We start from the raw sequence: 19,170 nt of genomic DNA, 5'->3' as shown, positions 1-19,170 counted from the left end.
ACCCTCGTCCCTCTATACAAAGGGAAAGGTGACCCTCTGGAGTGTGGCTCGTACCGAGTGATAAAGTTATTGGAGCATGGAATGAAGGTATTGGAAAGGGTGTTGGAGAGGAGGATAAGGAAGAAAGTGAAGATCGACGAAATGCAGTTTGGATTAATGCCAGGAAGAGGAATGACAGATGCGCTTTTCATTGTGAGGCAGTTGCAGGAGAAGTACATGGATAAGAGGAAGAAGTTGTTTTTTGGGTTTGTTGATCTGGAGAAAGCATTCGATAGGGTTCCACGCAAAGTATTGACATGGGCATTGAGGAAGTTAGGAGTGGAGGAATGGTTGATCAGAGTAGTGATGGCAATGTACAAAAGAGCACGCACAGCTGTAAGGACGAAGGACGGGAACAGTGGTGAGTTTGAGGTGAAGGTGGGAGTGCATCAAGGGTCGGTACTAAGTCCACTACTATTTGTAGCTGTGATGGAGGTGCTGGCTCAGACCGTAAAGGAGGGTTTACCGTGGGAGTTGTTGTATGCAGATGATCTGGTGTTGATTGCGGAAAGTATGGATGGACTGAAGGAAAAGATGAACAAGTGGAAGGAATGTATGGAGACAAAAGGTCTGAAGGTGAATATCGGAAAGACAAAGGTGATGGCAAGTGGTAAAGCATGTGGTGAGGTGGAAAGAACTGGGAAGTGGCCGTGTGCTGTGTGCAGGAAGGGTGTCGGAGTGAACTCCATTCAATGTACAATGTGTGCTGAGTGGGTTCATCAAAAATGTAGTGGTCTGAGAGGGTCATTAACCAGTGTGGCAGCTACATTCAAATGTAAGGTGTGCACAGAGGGAGCTGCAGATGGAGGAAATGTTGAGTTGGATCTTGGAGACGGCGTGAAGCTGGAAGGTGTGAAAACATTTTGCTACCTCCGAGACATGCTGAATGGAGCATGTGGATCAGACTCGGCAACGGTTGCTCGAGTGAGATGTGCATGGATGAAGTTTCGGGAACTGAGTGGCGTGCTGATGAGGAGGAGAGTGTCGCTGAAGCTGAAGGGAAAGGTGTATGCTGCATGTGTGAGAAGTGTTATGATTTATGGGAGCGAGACATGGGTAATGAACGTAGAGCAGCAACGAAGGCTGGAAAGGGTGGAAATGCGAATGGTTCGATGGATGTGCGGAGTATCGTTGAGAGAGAGGAAGACAAATGATGAATTGCGAAAGATGATGGGAATATTGCCTGTGATTGATGCTGTGAAGAGGAACAGGTTGAGATGGTTTGGTCATGTATTGAGGAAGGATGAAAGTGACTGGTTGAGAAGAGTGATGGAAGTTAATGTAGAAGGAAGTAGAGGACGGGGAAGACCGAGAAAGACTTGGCTAAAGATGGTGGAAGAAGAAATGCGGGCAAGGGGGTTAACAAGGAGAGATGCAGAAAATAGGGCAAAATGGAGAAGATTGTCATGGGGACCGCAAGGCTAACCCCCGCTCTAGCAGGGAACATGGCCTTAAAATGCATGTTGTATGTTAAAGCTGCATACAGAGAAACGATCCCTTATATAAAGGGAGGGGCGCTTTGCGCCTCCCTTTGATTTTCTCGGCAACCGTTGGGCCGATTGACAATAAATTTTCACCATACTATGCGTCTACTTATGTAGAATTTCTTCGTTGTAATTATGACATCATAGTCACGTGAGACTGACGCAGTCTTAGAAAAACCTGAAAATATTTGGACCTCTATATCTCCGAAACCGGTCCATGGAGAACATTGAAGCATGTTTCATTGTAGAGAACTACACAAGGGGAATACGTTTTGTTATCTATTGTCATCAGTGCCTTCATCATGACATCATAATTCAACAAGTACAGCACATTATCTGATCAGTTTGAAATTATTTGAGCTTGTTCTATGCAACAACATAAGAGGAGAAGTTAAATCAATGATGTCATAGGTCACGTGGTTCGGCGGCTATATTGGATTGAACATAGAAAACTTCAAACCTCTTGTTCTCCGAAGCAGCTAAACAGATCGAGGCAAATCATGACAGGCATGATCGCCTATCCATGATGAACAAACGGGCCCCGGCCAAGACGTCATAGGTCACATTGTTTGGCAGCTATGATTTTTTGAAGACAACATTTTAAAAGAAATTCCTTCAGAACGACTTGACAGATCGAGTGTAAATGTCACACAAATGTTCTCCAATGCTTGAGGATACCATGGTGATCCTGAATATTTCATAGGTCACATGGTCTGGCAGCCATATTGGATTGAACGTAAATCTTAAAAAAATACATTTCTCTTGAACCGCTCCATCTATCGATGTGAAACTTCACAATCGTGAACTAGTTGTCAAGGGGAACAAGTGAATCCTCTTGGATTGCGCTGAGGTTCGGGCATGGAATTTCTAGGAGGAAGTATAATTTGTATGCAATGAAAGTACATGTAATATGTGATCGAGTAAGATCGAGTAAGCTTCACCAGTGCGCGTGCGCGAATTTACGTCACGTCGGCAGCGAGAAGGCGTTCCCCAACACGAACCAATCAGGAACTGCCACGCCCACTTATATGATCTCAGAATTCCTGTGACAGGAATTAGCGTTACACTGGCTGGAAGTCAATCGCTAAAGGCGCTTCCTCAGCGCCAATCACCAGTGCGCGTGCGCGAATTTACGTCACGTCGGCAGCGAGAAGGCGTTCCCCAACACGAACCAATCAGGAACTGCCACGCCCACTTATATGATCTCAGAATTCCTGTGACAGGAATTAGCGTTACACTGGCTGGAAGTCAATCGCTAAAGGCGCTTCCTCAGCGCCAATACTTGTTTAAAATTTCAACATGCTCAGTCGCATGGTCTGGCAGCCACATTTTTTTTTATTGTTTGAAGAGGAAGAAACGACAATATTATCTTCTCCAGCCATGTTACTTTTCAGTATATCTATTAATTACGTACTTTGAACTCTGTGGCATCCTGTTTATTAATTACATATGTCGTAAGTATGTACTATCGGAATGTACCTTTGGATTTAGACCCTTTGGACTGCTGAGACCCCTTAGACCTTTGAAGAACCTTCAAGACCCTTAAGATCACCTAGACCTCAAAATACCCCGAGGACCCTGAAGACCCAAAAAACCAGAGGATCCCTAAAGACTGTGAAAACCCAAAAGACCCTAAGGACCCAAAAGACCCGAAGCACATAAAAGAGCCAGAGGACCTCGAGGACTCCAAAGACCTCGAGGACTCCAAAGGTCCAAAAGACCCCGAGGACTCCAAAGACCCTGCGTACCCCTGAAGACCACGAGGACCCCTGAAGAACGCAAGGACTCAAAAGACCCGAGGACCCCTCATATTTTTTAAATTGTCAAAATCCAATGCTGAATTCAGTTTTATAATAAGGACAAAATGTGTCACGCATGTCTGATGAAAGCGGGGTTGTATCAAAGTGGGGCAGATTGTATCGCTGTCATAACTGCGTGCATTTATAAAATGGCTAGACATAGGTGGCCCATATAGTTAACATTATTATCGTTAACTATCATTATTTTACTTAATTGTTTGTTATAATTTATCCTTGCAATTTGGCACACCTGCCTTACTTACTACCCAGCTTTAGAGACCCATCCAATTTTGGCAAATTCACTCATTTTACTTCCTTGACATCTTACAGGAGCATCGTTGCTAGTTTTGTGACGATGTAACTAACCATGGGAACCAAGCCATGCTCACAGAGCAGCTCTGTCTTGTTTCCCTTTATTGCTGTGTGTGCAGTCTACACCTCTGCACTTGGCTGCTGGCTACAACCGAGTGCGCATTGTACAGCTCTTGCTGCAACATGGTGCGGATGTACACGCCAAGGACAAGGGGTGAGAAATATTAATTTTGCTTTGTGCAGCCGTTGTTTGGATGTGATCTCAAGTTCTCCAGAAGAATCGCTTCTTTAATCTGTAAAAATGACCACCGTCACTTGGCTTTCAGGTTGGGCGTTGCTCTTGTTTGCTGTTGCTTTTTGCTTCTGAAACTCATCTCGCCTTGCTTACAGAAGCTCTCTTGTAAATGCTTCACTTTCCATTGCACGGATGTTGGCAGTCTTCCAAGGGAAGTCTCAAATCAAATTTGTATTCAAGCACTGAAAAAATTTGTTTTTTAAATTTCTTTTTAGCTTTAATAACTTTTTGTACTTATGGATAGGAGTTGAATGTTTTATGTGCTCGCTACGTTTTATCATCACATTAGTACTGGTCAGATTGCTCCTGTGTAAAATACCACATGTCTGGCACAAAATAAAATAAATCTTAATAGTCGTAATTACAATAAAATGCACAATTTTGTGCATTATTATTTTCTGATCGTAGTTTTAGATTAAATGCTGTAGGTTGAACTTGTTTGATTACAATTCAAAAATTTAATTTGCTAATCTATTGTTGTTAGCCTTGGCCCGAAGGGGTTGTGAGAATATTGTAATGTGTGTGCATGCTCTATATTTTCACTAAACAAATTTTTTTTCTCTGCAACTGCTTGTCTAATTGAAATTTTAAACAATGCAGCGACTCTCCATGGAGAGCGTTTTATTGATGACTCTAATGTCGTGGTATGGCAGCCATATTGGTTTAAAAAGAAAAAAATTGGACATCTCTGAAACTGCTTGCTCCATTAAAAAAAAAAGTGTGGCACATGACATCAATTCCCCCACGGGGTATATAAGGTGATAACAATGACGTCATCGGTGAAGTGGTATTCCAGCCATAATTGGTTGAATTGAAATCCTTATGTGCAAAATCTAAAACTTCATATATCTGATTTATGACCCAATGTGAGTGAAGAATTAAACTGGACGTTATTGTTCAAGTGGCTTGGTGGCCATATTGGATGGAAAATAAAAACTTTGAAAATCTTCTCTTGAAACACTTAATACAAAAGATAGTCTAACCAATGGGAATGTAATTTGAATTATTTTTCATACTTGCCTTCATTGAAACAATTTATCCTTGATGTGAACAGAAGTGGAGATATCCTAACCAATCAATATAGCTGCGGATAATGGCAATGTATGTGAAATAGTAGATGATGGATTCTATCTGTATATGGGACATAATAGTAGCGTGTTCAGTTAACAATGGTATTTTTGTTCAGAATGAGCACGCAAGGCAAGACTATGTGCTCTACAGTGTGCCGTTATAATTTTTATCAAGGACCTACTGCTTCTCAGAGCAAGTTCACAACAGCTTGTGCTTCTATTTGGCCAGCTCATATTTATTTTTATGCTTTCTTAATTTTTTTTTTTTAAATTTGCGAAGGTAAATAGTTTAAGTATTTTATTAATTCTTCACAAAGCTCGAACATTGAACATGGAAAACACTAAATTTTACCATCCTTCTTGAATATCTGCCTTTTATGAACACATGCCAGCCATCCCCTAATCAATTTTTTGCCTCTCTGCAATTTGAATATATTTCTTGAGATAATACCAATGGGTAAGAACTTTTGTTTCCTCCTGCTTGGTGGATGGAGCAGAGCATAGGATGCTAAACACTTTATAAAAAATGTGTAATTAAACAATGATGTAATTGTAATGAGAAAGTGCACGCAAGATTTGCGACCTGCTACAAAACCCTTAGCAACACCATAATGCAGGGTTATATGACCATTTGAATATTGCTTACTTGTTGCAATGAGTATTTTGTACCAGTACACCACCATGGAGATTGTTAAAATGGTAACTTTTAGTTTAAACTGCACCCAAGTACAATACACTAAACTATAATACAATGCAATAACAGGTCACCTACCCTAATTTCTTGACCCAAAATGGAATTTGCATCTTAAAGTGCATTGTCGAACATCTGGCACAATAGTGTTCAAAGAGCATGATGTTCAATGAGCGAGTGGCCAATATCTGTGTTGGACCTTCTTCCTGCATGGATGCAAAGTGACATTGTAGGTTGACTATTATTAATGGGTCAGCCAGCAAGCTCTTGCTCCTGTTTTTTTATTAACGTATTTATTTTTAGTAGATCTGCAAGGTTGTTGTATATTTCCAGTCATTCTTATTGGCACAGCAGACTGGAGGCTCTGCACATGCATCAGCATATAATAGTCAAGACCTTTATGTGCTCATGCTTTGTCATGCATAGTCCGATAAAGAAGTGGGGATCTGTGATGTTGCATGCATCAACATCCTAAAACTACTTCTAGCCATATAATAAAAATACGGACATTTGAATATATGCGAGGGCGTGTTGAAAAGTAATGTCTCCTGTTCTTTCTCCAAAACGGGTAAAGATATTTGAATAAAACAAAACATAGACAGATATTTAACTCAATCTCTATTCTACCATGGGGCATTTTATTTCTCAACATAATCACCACTGAGGTCCACACATTTCTACCAATGTTTAAGTAGTTTTGTGATGCCATCATGATAGAACTGTGTGTCATACTGACTGAACCAGCGTTTCACAGTGGCCATGACATCATTGTCGGAAGAAAAAATGTTCTCCATGAAGGTGTTCCTTAAGTTTGGGGAAGAGATGAAAATCTTACGGAGCCAACTCGGGGCTCCTGATCCTTTGTGGCGGTACTCCATTAACCGTCTCGTACACTCACAATCGTAATGGTGCACTCAATTCTCATCTTATCTCCAGTCATCTCATCTTCAGTCATCTCATCTCCAGTCAGTCATCCCAACTCTCCTCTCCAGCGCTTCATGCTTCACATCACTGACATCATTGTGCTGCCCTCTGCCATCTCGACTAACGTAGCACTGAGACGTTTGGTGTCAGAACCAAGAAAACTTCACACCTAGTGGCAGGGGAAGGACTAATGTGCGGACTACATTTTGTTTCATTGGAATATCTTTACCTGTTTTAAATGATGAGAATCTGTGGCAATGGACAGGGAATAAGTTTGGACAGGGCACCATCATGGAAATGGGTTGAAAATGGGGTGGTGAGGTCGGTGTCTTCAAAAATAATGGTTTGAAATGGTTGAAGTAATGGTTGAATTGTTGGATATGATTTGGCACAAATCCACTTTAGTACTTTTATTTTATTTTTATGCCTCCATTGATGAAGTCGCCGGAGGCATTATGTTTTCAGGTTGTCCGCTCTCGCAGGGAAAATGGCCTTAAAATGCATGTTGTTGTGGTTGTTGTTGTTGTTGTTGTTGTCCGTCCGGCTGTCTGTCTGTCCGTGATAGTTTTTCGTTACCGCTATAACTTGAGAACGGCTGAAGGGATCAAACTTGGCACAGTTGTGTATAATAAGGTAAAGATGAACTGATTCGATTTTGTGGTCATGAGGTCAAAGACAAAAGGTCAAAGGTCATATTGGGTAATAATCCTGTTACCGTAATTAGTTGTGAACCAGTGATGGGATTCTGACCAAATTTAGTACACTTATGTAGAATGATGTAAAGATGAACTGGTTAGATTTTGTGGTCAAGAGGTCAAAGTCTGTAATATGTCTATAACTTCAGAGCGGCTGAAGTGATGCAATTCAAATTTGGTACAGGTATGTATAATGATGTAAAGATTAACTGATTATGTTTTGGGGGCAAAGGTCAAAATATTGGGGTCAAGAGGTCAAAGGTCAGAGGCCATTTCAGGTAAATATGTGATAACTTGTGACCAGCTGAAGGGATTTAAATTAAAACTTGGTGCAGGTATGTATAATGATGTAAACATGAACTGATTAAATTTTGGGGTCCAGAAGTCAAAGGTCAGAGGTCATGTCAGGTAAAAATGTGATAACTTGAAAACAGATATATGGATTTAAAGCAAACTTGGTACAAGTGATGTAATGATGTAATAATGTGGGTGGAGACATATCAGTCGACATCATGACGTCGAAGAGTGTCGTTCTAGTCTTTGATTAAATTATTTTTCAACGACTTTCCTTACAGCTTTATATTTGACCGATATTTCTAATCTGCTTCTCTTTGACATCTTCTAATTTAAACTCACTGCATTTACTACCTTTTTTGTAAATTGCCATCGATTTATCTTGTATCCTTTATTTATTTATTTTCAAGTCTTCCCCCATCATATTTTGAACAAATAAATATTTTTATTCGGTCCGTGATTCTTTATTTATTTACCATTGAGCTGTCCAGGCCAAGCCATAACATTTTTACTAATTGAGCTTTTGTCATCAAATAATTTATTGCAAGAATATGGACAACACACAAATGAATAAAATGTTTAAAAAAATTTCAAACTGTCGGTTTGGTCGGGTTTAGTTTGAGTACAAAGTGGACGTGGACGGGCTTTGCATTTTGAGATGCTTTTTAGTTATTTTTTTAGAAATTGGTTGTCAAAATTGCAGTTGAACTCATTGCAAAACACCACCCGGATTATTGTTATAATTTTACTTTGGTTCCCAAATGTCACTGGAATTAAAGGGGGGTGAGGCCACTTTTAGATGAACGGTTTTGTTGAATGCTGTGAGGAAGCACATTTGCATTGATTTAAAATGTCAGCACATACCAGAACTGTGACATGCTACAGCACCAGAAGACTATCTAATTTCCCTGTGAAGCTGATTGCAGGCTTCGAGCACGTCAGCTGTGAGCACTCTGCCACAACAGAAGCATGTTGGTTGACTACTAAAAGCTATCTCGTATGCAGAATTTTTTGAGACTCATTGAAAGATTTATTGCATGATTTATTTATTTATTCCTATTTTTGCTGCTTTTAGTCTCACCTCCTGCTCTTGAATAATATTCACGTCACCTAACTTGAAGTGACTTGCATTGAATATGTTGAAACAAAGATTATTTGCTGAACAAATACAATTTGACACTGCATGAAATTAAGCAAACACTGACTAACCAAGACAGAGCATTTAATAATGCATAGCCTCGCCAGGGTATATAGATTACAGTCGATATGGGAATAGCACTATCTTTATTAAATTAGATCTGCATGCAGACTCACACACTGATTACAATAGCCTCTGCTGTCCCTTTAAGAATGGGCTAGGCTAAAAATACTGAATACATTGGAGGTTCTGATTCTCCTGCCACAATCTGAAATGTAGGCAAACAAAAGGATTAACCTGGCCAGTAGGAGAGAACAATATAACAAAACAAAAAAATGGTGGAGGAGTCGGTTTGCGCCTTTATACGATTGCATCTCACGTCATAAGTAAACATGTCAACAGCTTTTGATTTTTTTTGGGACAGTGTATGCAAAGCAAGTGTTCTATGGTCAGTAGCAACATAAATTTTTTTTTTTTTTTTTTTGTATACTGAATCGAGGCTCGTGAAAGAGCTGACATTTACTTCACAAACAAATCAACCAGACAAACAAAATATATAAAAAGAGGGAGCGGAAGACAAGAGAATGGGAAGCGCGCAAACACTTGAGAGCACACAACATTTAAGAGCAGGGAGATGTGTGGGAGGGAGAGGGCTTGGGGGGAGGAGGCGTGGGTAAGGGGGGGGGGGGGGTGGGTGGGAGAAGTATAAAACACAAGGACACCAAGGACTTCCAGGACAGAAGTTGGTATTTCAAAAAGTGGAATTGGGGTGAAATTATCGGGGAGAGAAAAGATCAAGGTTTTGGATGGGGGAAGATAAGAGATGGTGGTGAACAGCTGTTTTAAAGACCTGGAGGGTGGAGTGGGATTGAAGAGAGTGAGGGAGTTTGTTCCAGAGGCGGGAGAAAAGAGGAATGAAGGAGTGAAGGTGAGCAGAGAGTCTTGATTTTGGCAGTTTAACCATAAGAGGGTTGCAGGCAGATCTTGTGCGACCTGTAGGAATATTTGCGGGACAGAGCCCAGAGAGAGCTGGGGGGGCAAGGCCAGAGAGGAGTCGGTAGAAGACGGAAAGACCACCAACCTGCCTGTGGTGAGTGAGTGAGAGGCCCTTGGAGTTAGCTTCATCGCGGGAGATTCCAATGATTCTGAATGCTTTGCTTTCAACAGCGTGAAGACGAGCTAGGTGTGAGGCAGGAGCACCAGCCCAGAGGGGAGAGCAGTATTCCATTGAGCTGCGGATGAAAGCCTTGTACGTGGTGAGGAGCTCAAGTGTGCCAAGGAAGAACTTCGCATGACGGAGGATGCCCAGTCGGCGACTGGCTTTGGAGGCCGGATTTGAAATGTGGTTTTCCCAGGAAAGATCATGGCAGATAGTGAGACCCAAATGTTTGAGTGACAGAACTTCTTGGAGAGGATTATTCAGTAAGGAGATGGGAGGGTTGTCCAGTCGGTCTTTTCGGAGAGACATCGTAAGAGTGTGAGATTTGTCAGGATTGAAAGACATGTTCCACTTGTTTGCCCAGTCTGTTATTTTGTCCAGGACTGCAGAGAGTGAGGAGGGTGCAGACTGCCGATCTGAGGGACGAAGAATGGAGCGACAGAGAGTAGAGTCATCAGCAAAGAGATAGAGAGGATTTTCAAGAGAGTCGGAGAGATCATTGATGAAGACCAGAAAAAGCACAGGGCCCAGAACACTGCCTTGGGGAACTCCAGCCTGAACAGGAAGAGGAGATGAGAGAAACCCATTCAGGGCCACACGTTGACTACGACTAGAGAGGAAGTCCGCCAGCCATGCGTCGAGATTTCCATGGATACCAACAGAGGAGAGTTTGGTGAGCAGAGCGGGGTGCTAGACCGCATCGAAGGCACGTGATATGTCAAGGGAGACAGCTCTAATTTCCTGTTTGGCATTGAGGACTTCCATCCATTGCTGAGAAAGCAGTAGCAGCATGTCCAGAGTAGAGTGACCAGGTCTGAAACCAAATTGATGATCAGAGATCAAGCCATTGGAGAAGAGGAACGATTTCATATCTGAAGCAATGATGGATTCCATGACTTTACTGATAATTGAGAGAAGGCTGATTGGTCTGTAGTTGCTGGGATCTGTTTTTGCACCTTTTTTGTGCAAAGCGGTGATGTTGGCAGATTTCCAAGCAGATGGCAGATGACCTTGAGCAAAAGAGAGTGTGAAGAGAACAGAGAGAGGGAGTGAAAGAGCGGAAGAACAAGATTTTAGGACCCTTGGGCTGATGCCGTCAGGTCCAGTTGCAGAATCAGAGTCGAGGGTTGACAGAAACTTTTCCACCTTGTCAGGAGGAAAGTACACAGAGTCCAGGAGAAGCTGGGTACGACTGGGTACGGTGGGTACAGAGAGGGATGGGTTTGGGACACAAGATTTAGAGGCAAACACAGAGTTGAGGCATTCAGCTTTTTCACGCGCGGAGTCAGCCGTGTGGCCGTTTGAGGTGAGGGAGGGGATGGAGGGGGAACAAACACCAGAAACAGATTTGACCAGACGCCACCAAGATTTGGAAGAGGGAGACAGATAAGAGAGTTCTGTCCTGAGAACGGAGAGATATTGTTTCCTGGCTCTCCTGAGGGTGGACACACACTTGTTTCGGCCTTTGTGAAAGGAAATGAGATTTCCTTCCATTGGATTTGCTTTCCAGGAGACGAAAGCAAGTTGTTTCTGGGCAATAGCCTCACCACAAGATTCCGTGTACCATGGATGGGAGGAAGGGTATGACAACTGAAGATGAGATGGGATAAATCTGTGCATGAGAGAGAGCAGTTTACTTTGGAAGAATTCCCAGGATGAGTTGATATCAGAGGCGGTAGAGATGGGAGACCAGTCCAGATGATTTATGGCTGCTTGAAGACCATGCCAGTTGGCCTGAGTGAAATGCCAGACTCGTCGACGCTGAGGAGGCTCTCTGAGAATGGTCAGAGAGATGTCCACTTTAACAAGCACATGATCATATGAGCCGATTGGAGCAGAAGAAGAGCAGCAGACATTTTCAGGGAAGTTAGTCATAACCAAGTCCAGAAGAGAAGATGCTCCGTTGATTGAGATCCGGGTCGGGAAATTGACAGATTGTGTCAGTCCCAGTGAGTCACAGAAGTCCTTTGCTGAAGAGCCCTGGCTGGTGAGAGAGGTACCCACACCCAGCCAACTGGCATGGTGACAATTGAAATCACCACATATGAGGAAGAGAGAGTTGGGATGGGTAGATAGAAGTTGGTCCATGTTATCAGACAGCGAGATGTAGATGGAGTCATCACTGTTTGGTGGACGGTACAACACACATATGAACAGAAGGTGGGAGCGAAGGGGAAGCCGTAGCCAAAGGTATTCCTGGGGGTGAGGTGGAGAGAGGGCAGTGCAGGGCGAGTGAGGAAGAGAGTTTTTAATAAAGATAGCAATGTTATTGATAGAGGGAGCAAACCATCAAGTGAAGTGTGGGAGAACATGCTCGGACGATCCATTGGCAAACGGCAGCATGACAGGACATCCACCATGGCCAGAGAATGCTTCCACACCAAGCTGGCTGCTAAAATGCTAAGATGCCAGGCAGCAGACAACAGGTGTCATGGCAACGGCCGGCACGATGCAAGCTGAGTAGTAGAACAAAGCCGGGCTTTAACAGATGGCCAAGGATGATGCACGCAACAGCAGCACTGGTTACGAATCAAACATCACTCAGACCACTGATGTTCCTTGATGCATATGGAACAGTTTTTACATGCACAAGACTTGCTCCCAGAGGATGTGAATTGAATCCATCTCAAGGCAGCAATGTTAAGGATTTTGAATCCAGGTTAGACTCAGGAGATATGTTTTCGGCGTTTATCAGTGAAAACCTAGTTGGTATATGAATGGCTTTCAGTGAGAGGTTAATTTGCCATACTGGTTTGATTTGTCAAGTGGCATTGGTCCACTCATTGTTGTTTATTCTTGATACCTTTAGGCAAACTTGAGATTGGCAGGAAACTTACTCAGATCGAAAAAGCAGTACTGCCAATAATACTCCAAGTTGTGGGAAATATATGAATGAATAAATAAAACAAGAAGACATCATGCAGAGCACGATACTTGCAAAAACAACACCCCCCCCCCCCCCCTCCCCGAAAAAAAGGTTGCAAGTGATCCAGAAAATTGTCCATTTCATCAAGATCAAAATTGACAATCTTGAAAGCTTGGGTCAATAGGATAAAAAGTGATGATGTTTCGATGAAAATTGATGATTTTAGAAGTTTGACCTAGAGTTGACCTTTGACCTAAAATAGTTGTTTTCCCAATTCAGTGAGGAACTATGTAAATGCTCTTGAATTTTCAAGTCAATCGGATGAAAATTGACGGTTTTTAGATGAGAATTTATGATTTTGGACGTTTGACTTTGAGTTGAACTTTGCCCTTTTGACCTCAAAAATAGTTGGTTTCCCAATTTAGTGAGGCAATATGCAAATGTTCTATTTTCAAGTCAATCGGATGAAAATCGACGGTTTTTCAGATGAAAATGGATGATTTTGGAAATTTGACTTTGAGTTTACCTTTGACCTTTTGATTTCAAAAATAGTTCGTTTCCCAATTTAGTGACCAAATATACAAATGCTGTTCAATTTTCAAGTCAATCGGATAAAAAATGGTGATTTTAGAAATTTGACCTCCAGATGACCTATGACCTTTGGCCTCAAAATCAATAGGCTTCTCAATTATGACGACCTCTACAACTTGGTGAAGTTTCATGACGATCGGTTTAGAATTGTGACCTGTAGGCCAGTGAAAGACAGACAGACAGACAGACAGACAGACAGAATGAAAAATCACTCATAGAGCGACACTTGGCAAAACAGAACAAAGTAGAATGGCACTCAGTAGAGCATCCTTTTGACCTCAAAAATAATTAGTGGTTGAATTCAGTGACCTGATATGCAAATCGTCTTCAAAGTTTAAGTTAATCGGATGAAAATTGACAATTTTAGAAATTCGGCCGATGTTGACCTCAAAAATAGTTGGTGGTTGGTTTCAGTAAGCACATATGCAAATCCTATTCAGATTTCAAGTCAATCGGATGAAAATTGAGGACTTTAGAAATTTGAAATAGTTGTTGACCTTTGGTCTATGTTGACCTTTTTGGCCTATGCTGATCTCAAAAATAGTTTATGGTTGAATTCAGTTAGCTGATATGAAAATCCCATTCAAATTCCAAGTCAATCGGATGAAAATTGAGGATTTTAGAAATTTGAAATGGTTGTTGACCTTTGGCCTATGTTGACCTTTGGCCTATGTTGACCTTTTGGCATATGCTGATCTCAAAAATAGTTGGTGGTTGAATTCAGTCAGCCGATATGTAAACCTTTTCAAATCTGAAGTCGTTCGGATGAAAATTGAGGATTTTAGAAATTCGAAAAAACTGGTTGGCCTTTGGCCTATGTTGACCTTTTAGCCCATGTTGATCTCAAAAATAGCTGGTGTTTGGTTTCAGTGAGCTGTTATGAAAATCCGATTCAGATTTCAAGTCAATCGGATGAAAAGTTTCAAGTCAAACTCGGTGTGTGGGTGTATCTAGGCACAAGGAAGAACGCTGTTTAAAATTGGGTCGCCACGTCAAAATCCAAGATTGCCGCCGCCGTGTATGTCTGATGCCATGTATGTCTGAACCTTGTAACCGTAACCTGCATATCTTGAAAAATAAGCGAAGTACCAACTTCTAATCTGGTGTGTGGGTGTATCTCGGCATAAGGACGAACGCTATTGAAAATTGGGTCGCCACGTCAAAATCCAAGATGGCCACCACCATATATATGTCTGAAACTTGTGAGCGAAATATCTCGAACAATAAGCAAAGTACCAACGTCTAATCTGGTGTGTGGGTGTATTGGGTCGCCACGTCAAAATCCAAGATGGCCACCGCGATGTATGTCCGAACCTTGTGAGATGAATATCTTGAAAAATAAGCGAAGTACCAACTTCTAATTTGGTGTGTGGGTGTATCTCGCCATAAGGAAGAACGCTATTGAAAATTGGTTCGCCACGTCAAAATCCAAGATGGCCGCCACCATATATATATATATCTGAACCTTGTGAGCGAAATATCTTGAAAAATAAGCGAAGTACAAACTTCTAATCTGGTGTGTGGGTGTATCTAGGCATAAGGAAGAACGCTATTGAAAATTGGGTCGCCATGTCAAAATCCAAGATGGCCGCCGCCATGTATGTCTGAATCTTGTGAGAAGAATATCTTGAAAAATAAGCGAAGTACCAACTTCTAATTTGGTGTGTGGGTGTATCTCGCCATAAGGAAGAACGCTATTGAAAATTGGGTCGCCACGTCAAAATCCAAGATGGCCGCCACCATATATATGTCTGAACCTTGTGAGCGAAATATCTCGAAAAATAAGCGAAGTACCATCTTCTAATCTGGTGTGTGGGTGTATCTAGGCACACGGAAGAACGCTGTTTGAAATTGGGTCGCCACGTCAAAATCCAAGATGGCCGCCGCCATGTATGTCTGAACCTTGAGAAGAATATCTTGAAAGATAAGCGAAGTACCAACTTCTAATTTGGTGTATGGGTGTATCTCGGCATAAGGAAGACCGCTATTGTAAAGTGGGTCGCCACGTCCAAATCCAGGACGGCCGCCACCATATATATGTCTGAACCTTGTGAGCGAAATATCTTGAAAAATAAGTGAAGTACCTTCTGGTGTGTGGGTGTATCTAGGCATAAGGAAGACCGCTATTGTAAAGTGGGTCACCACGTCAAAATCCAAGATGGCCACCTCCATGTATGTCTGACCCTTGTGAGCGAAATATCATATAGCATGTTTTCTGCGTGTTCCACTTTGTCAATTCACATCACTTCCCCGACGGGGGACCTAGGCGTAACTTGTTATTATTTTTTTGAATACTTAGTCGTGGCTCGTATAAGAGCTACCACATCGAACATGTAATATAGGAAGTGGGAGACAAAAGGGGGAAAGAGAGGGAAGTACAAGAACAGTAGGGAACAGGGACATCAGATCTGTGGAATAGAAGGTGCTGGGGCAGGATACACGGGATAAACAAATGGAAAGTACAGGGGCTTTCATGAAATAAAACAGGGAATTTGAAGGAGGTGGGTTTAGGGTGGATTAATGGGGATAGAAAAGATCAAGGTTTTGGATGGGAGAAGATAGGAGATGGTGGTGAACAGCTGTTTTGAAGACCTGGACGGAGGAGTGGGATTGAAGAGAGTGTGGGAGTTTGTTCCAGAGGTGGGAAAACAGAGGAATGAAAGAGTGAAGGTGAGCAGTGAGTTTTTTCAATTCAAGTTGCAATTTCATTCCCAACAAAGAAACTGCCAGGATATTCTGCTCTTGGTGCTCTTGATTTCCCCCTAGCCTTTGCACTGGATGTTGGTTGAATGCCAATCTCAAAACGAGCTCATTGTTCATTCTCTTCTCCTCCTTCCCCCTCAATGTCATCCTTGTTAGTGAGATTCTGGAAAGAGGCTTCTTTCCACATTCCTTATCTTTAAGCACTATTTGTGAACTTGTGGCATCTTTGCTCATGTGGGCTCTGTAAGGAGATTGTTTATACCTTGATGTGCAGCTTGTGCTCAGGTCTAACGTGGTCATACGCTTTATTGATAAACGTTTATTGTTGACTTGTGCTTCAATGTCTCTGCCCCCAAATTGGTATTTTTTGGCAGTGGATCCACTGACCATCTATTGTATAATTATCATACAGTGTTGGTCACAAACACATACCTGGTTTTAATTGTTTATTAAATCTGCTATTTTTATTGCAAGACCACATCAATTACATGATACATCAGGGAACTCATGAAGTTTTGTTTGACTATGACAAATATTCGAAATGTCCTCCTCCGACTTCTGAACACGTACGGATACTGATGAAATCATTTCTGACCACAGACTGAATTGTTGCACATGTTATAATTGAAAAAGCTGGACTTACAAGTTGGTGGAGGCAATGTTTCGGCGAGAATCCATTCGCCTTGGTCACGGCAGAATCAGGCCGAAATGTTGGCCCTGCTGACTAGCAAGTCCAGCTTTTTCAATTTTAAAGTTTTACTGTTTTAATTCGACTGGATGAATCATAACAACCTGCATCGATTTATGTGTACGCAACGTTCCACATTCACAGCCACCCCTTTCTCAGGACCCTGATATCCAAGAAAGCATGGACCGTAAGTCCGCTGCCTACAAGGACCACACTGTATCATTCCCCTGGTGTTGGCTTAACGGTTAAGGTGGCTGGCTTAAGATCTCAGGTTAGTGAGTTTGAGCCCCTGTCGTGCTGTTGAAATAACACCAGGTGCGTTGACTCAGCCTGTCAGCCCTCTGATGTCGGCAAAACGAGTACCAGCTCACTGGTAACAGGGGTCGTTGCATTGGTGGCATAGCCATTCCCCCAGAAAACTATGCAGCCAAGCAGCCATAGGCTGCATACGAAACCACCACCACCACTGTATCATAATTTTTGGAGAAGTGGAGAGGTAACTCAACAAAGTGTGCTAGTTTCTCCATGCACCAAAAGAGGCAATTCTGTTTGTTTACATACCATGACAATCATCTCTGAAAATTATGTCATCAATGTTGATTCCTCCTTGATCAATAAATCCACTGAACAGCATGCCAAATTCATAATGCCGACACTGTTCATCTGAGACAAACTGCTGCATCAATTAAATTTTGTATGGAAATCCTTCAGATCAGACTTCAACCATCTAATGACACTGCCTTGAGACACTCCAATTTCATGTGAAATACATGTCGTTGATTTTATATTGACACGTGCAATCACTTTTCTAATTCTGTTTCCGGTCTCTGGAATTTGAATATTCCTCGGATATCAAGTGTGTACTGCATTATTGCTCTCCACTCTGAAACTAGACGACATATCGTGTTCAGAATTGGTGCAATACGGCTAGGGAATTGTCTCCTGAATGAATGCTGCACTCCTATCACTGATTTTAGCTCGGCAATGAAGATTCGCTCCTATGTTATTGGTTGTACCATGGATTACCTGCAAAATAAATAAATAAAATAGTATATCAAATTACATTGGTACAAACGGTGTGAATGCTTGCTCTGCTTAATTGTACTATATTTGACATTTGTACCTATCAATATATTTTAAAATAAAAATTTCAAATCGGGTACATTTTTGTGACTAATCCTGTACTTACACTTGTTGCTGTACTGGTTCCTGAATCAACATTAGTGAATAACTGAGTTTAAATGTTGTTCTTTCTCGCAGTGTATTTTTTATTGCCATTTTTGTTTTGCAGTGGCCTCGTTCCTCTGCACAATGCCTGTTCCTATGGCCATTTTGAAGTGACGGAGCTGCTGGTGAAGGTAAAGGTTTCCTATTTGTTTGTCCTTTGCCCCCATGGCACTTTCTGTATAAGTGCTTTGCAGATGGGTTTCCATTTGCAGCGCTGTGGGATTGTACCCATTAGTGGTGGAACATGAGTGAAGGGTATCCTTCCAACCATGTTTCCTAGAACAGGAGATTAGGTCATGCTTCTGGCCATTGCGTTTTGGCAGCTTTTGCCAGAGCTGTACTGTGGCACCAACTCGAGCATATCTGACCGCTTAACTTCACTTGCCATTGTCTGATTTGTAATCTCTCAAGTCCAAGGTCATGCACAGCTGAGTTTCTGGCCTTGGTCCTTCAATTGAGATTGAGATTTAACACTGTTCAACCCCTTCATCTTTCCACATTCTTCTGGTGCAGGTTTTTGATTCTGCACTTGTCCCACTTATCCTCCCCAGCTATTTCAGTTTCAGTCTCTAAACAATGAAGTACTACATCATAAGCAGAAATAGCATATGCTCTTTGTGAAGAGGTGTTTTTTTGCACTTAAAAGCAATGTTTTTATGCCTGATTATCAAGAAAACATCATTGGTGGTGTGGCAGCCATATTGGATTGAAGGAAAATATTAAATAATTATATCTCTGAAACCGCTTACCCTATTGATGTGAATTTTTACAAATATCATCAAGCACAATTGCTGCATATAGTTTGAAAATGATGATGTCATTGGTCACGTGGTTTGGCAGCCATCTTGGATAGAAGAACTAACCTTATCCGATCAACACGAAACTTCATAAACGTGATCCCCTACCCATACATATGCAGAGTGTACATTTTTTTTTACTCTAGTTTAAGGTCATATGTCACGTGATGTGGCAGCCATATTAGCTTGAAAGCCAGTATTTAAAAAAAATCCCTTCTCTGCAACTGCTTCGCCGATCAATGTGAAATCTGATGTGTCTGGTGAAAATGTGATACTTGAAAACAGCTGAAGGGATTTAAATCAAACTTGTTTATTTTTAGGACAGTGATCGATGGCATCTACCCGTTGTGGGACTATGCAAGGCATATTGGTGACACAGTCGCATTGTTATGGTTTCT

The 19,170-nt window shown here is 41.8% G+C and overlaps 1 protein-coding gene across 1 annotated transcript in view; it reads left to right on the top strand.

Annotated features, from left to right (window-relative positions):
• The window catches only part of TNKS2 (tankyrase 2), a gene marked incomplete in the record, with an annotated part of 278,608 nt that overhangs the window by 126,515 nt on the left and 132,923 nt on the right, over positions 1-19,170 (top strand). Inside the window, 2 exon segments of the mRNA XM_078772377.1 lie at positions 3,754-3,848; positions 18,040-18,106. Of these exon segments, the coding sequence (XP_078628503.1) occupies positions 3,754-3,848; positions 18,040-18,106 (162 nt within the window).

The sequence above is a fragment of the Myxine glutinosa genome, chromosome 2 (genome assembly GCF_964187855.1).
Source record: "Myxine glutinosa chromosome 2, kmMyxGlut1.1, whole genome shotgun sequence".
In the NCBI taxonomy this organism is placed as follows: Eukaryota; Metazoa; Chordata; class Myxini; order Myxiniformes; family Myxinidae; genus Myxine; species Myxine glutinosa.
This window is presented reverse-complemented; position numbering and strand designations above follow the sequence as displayed.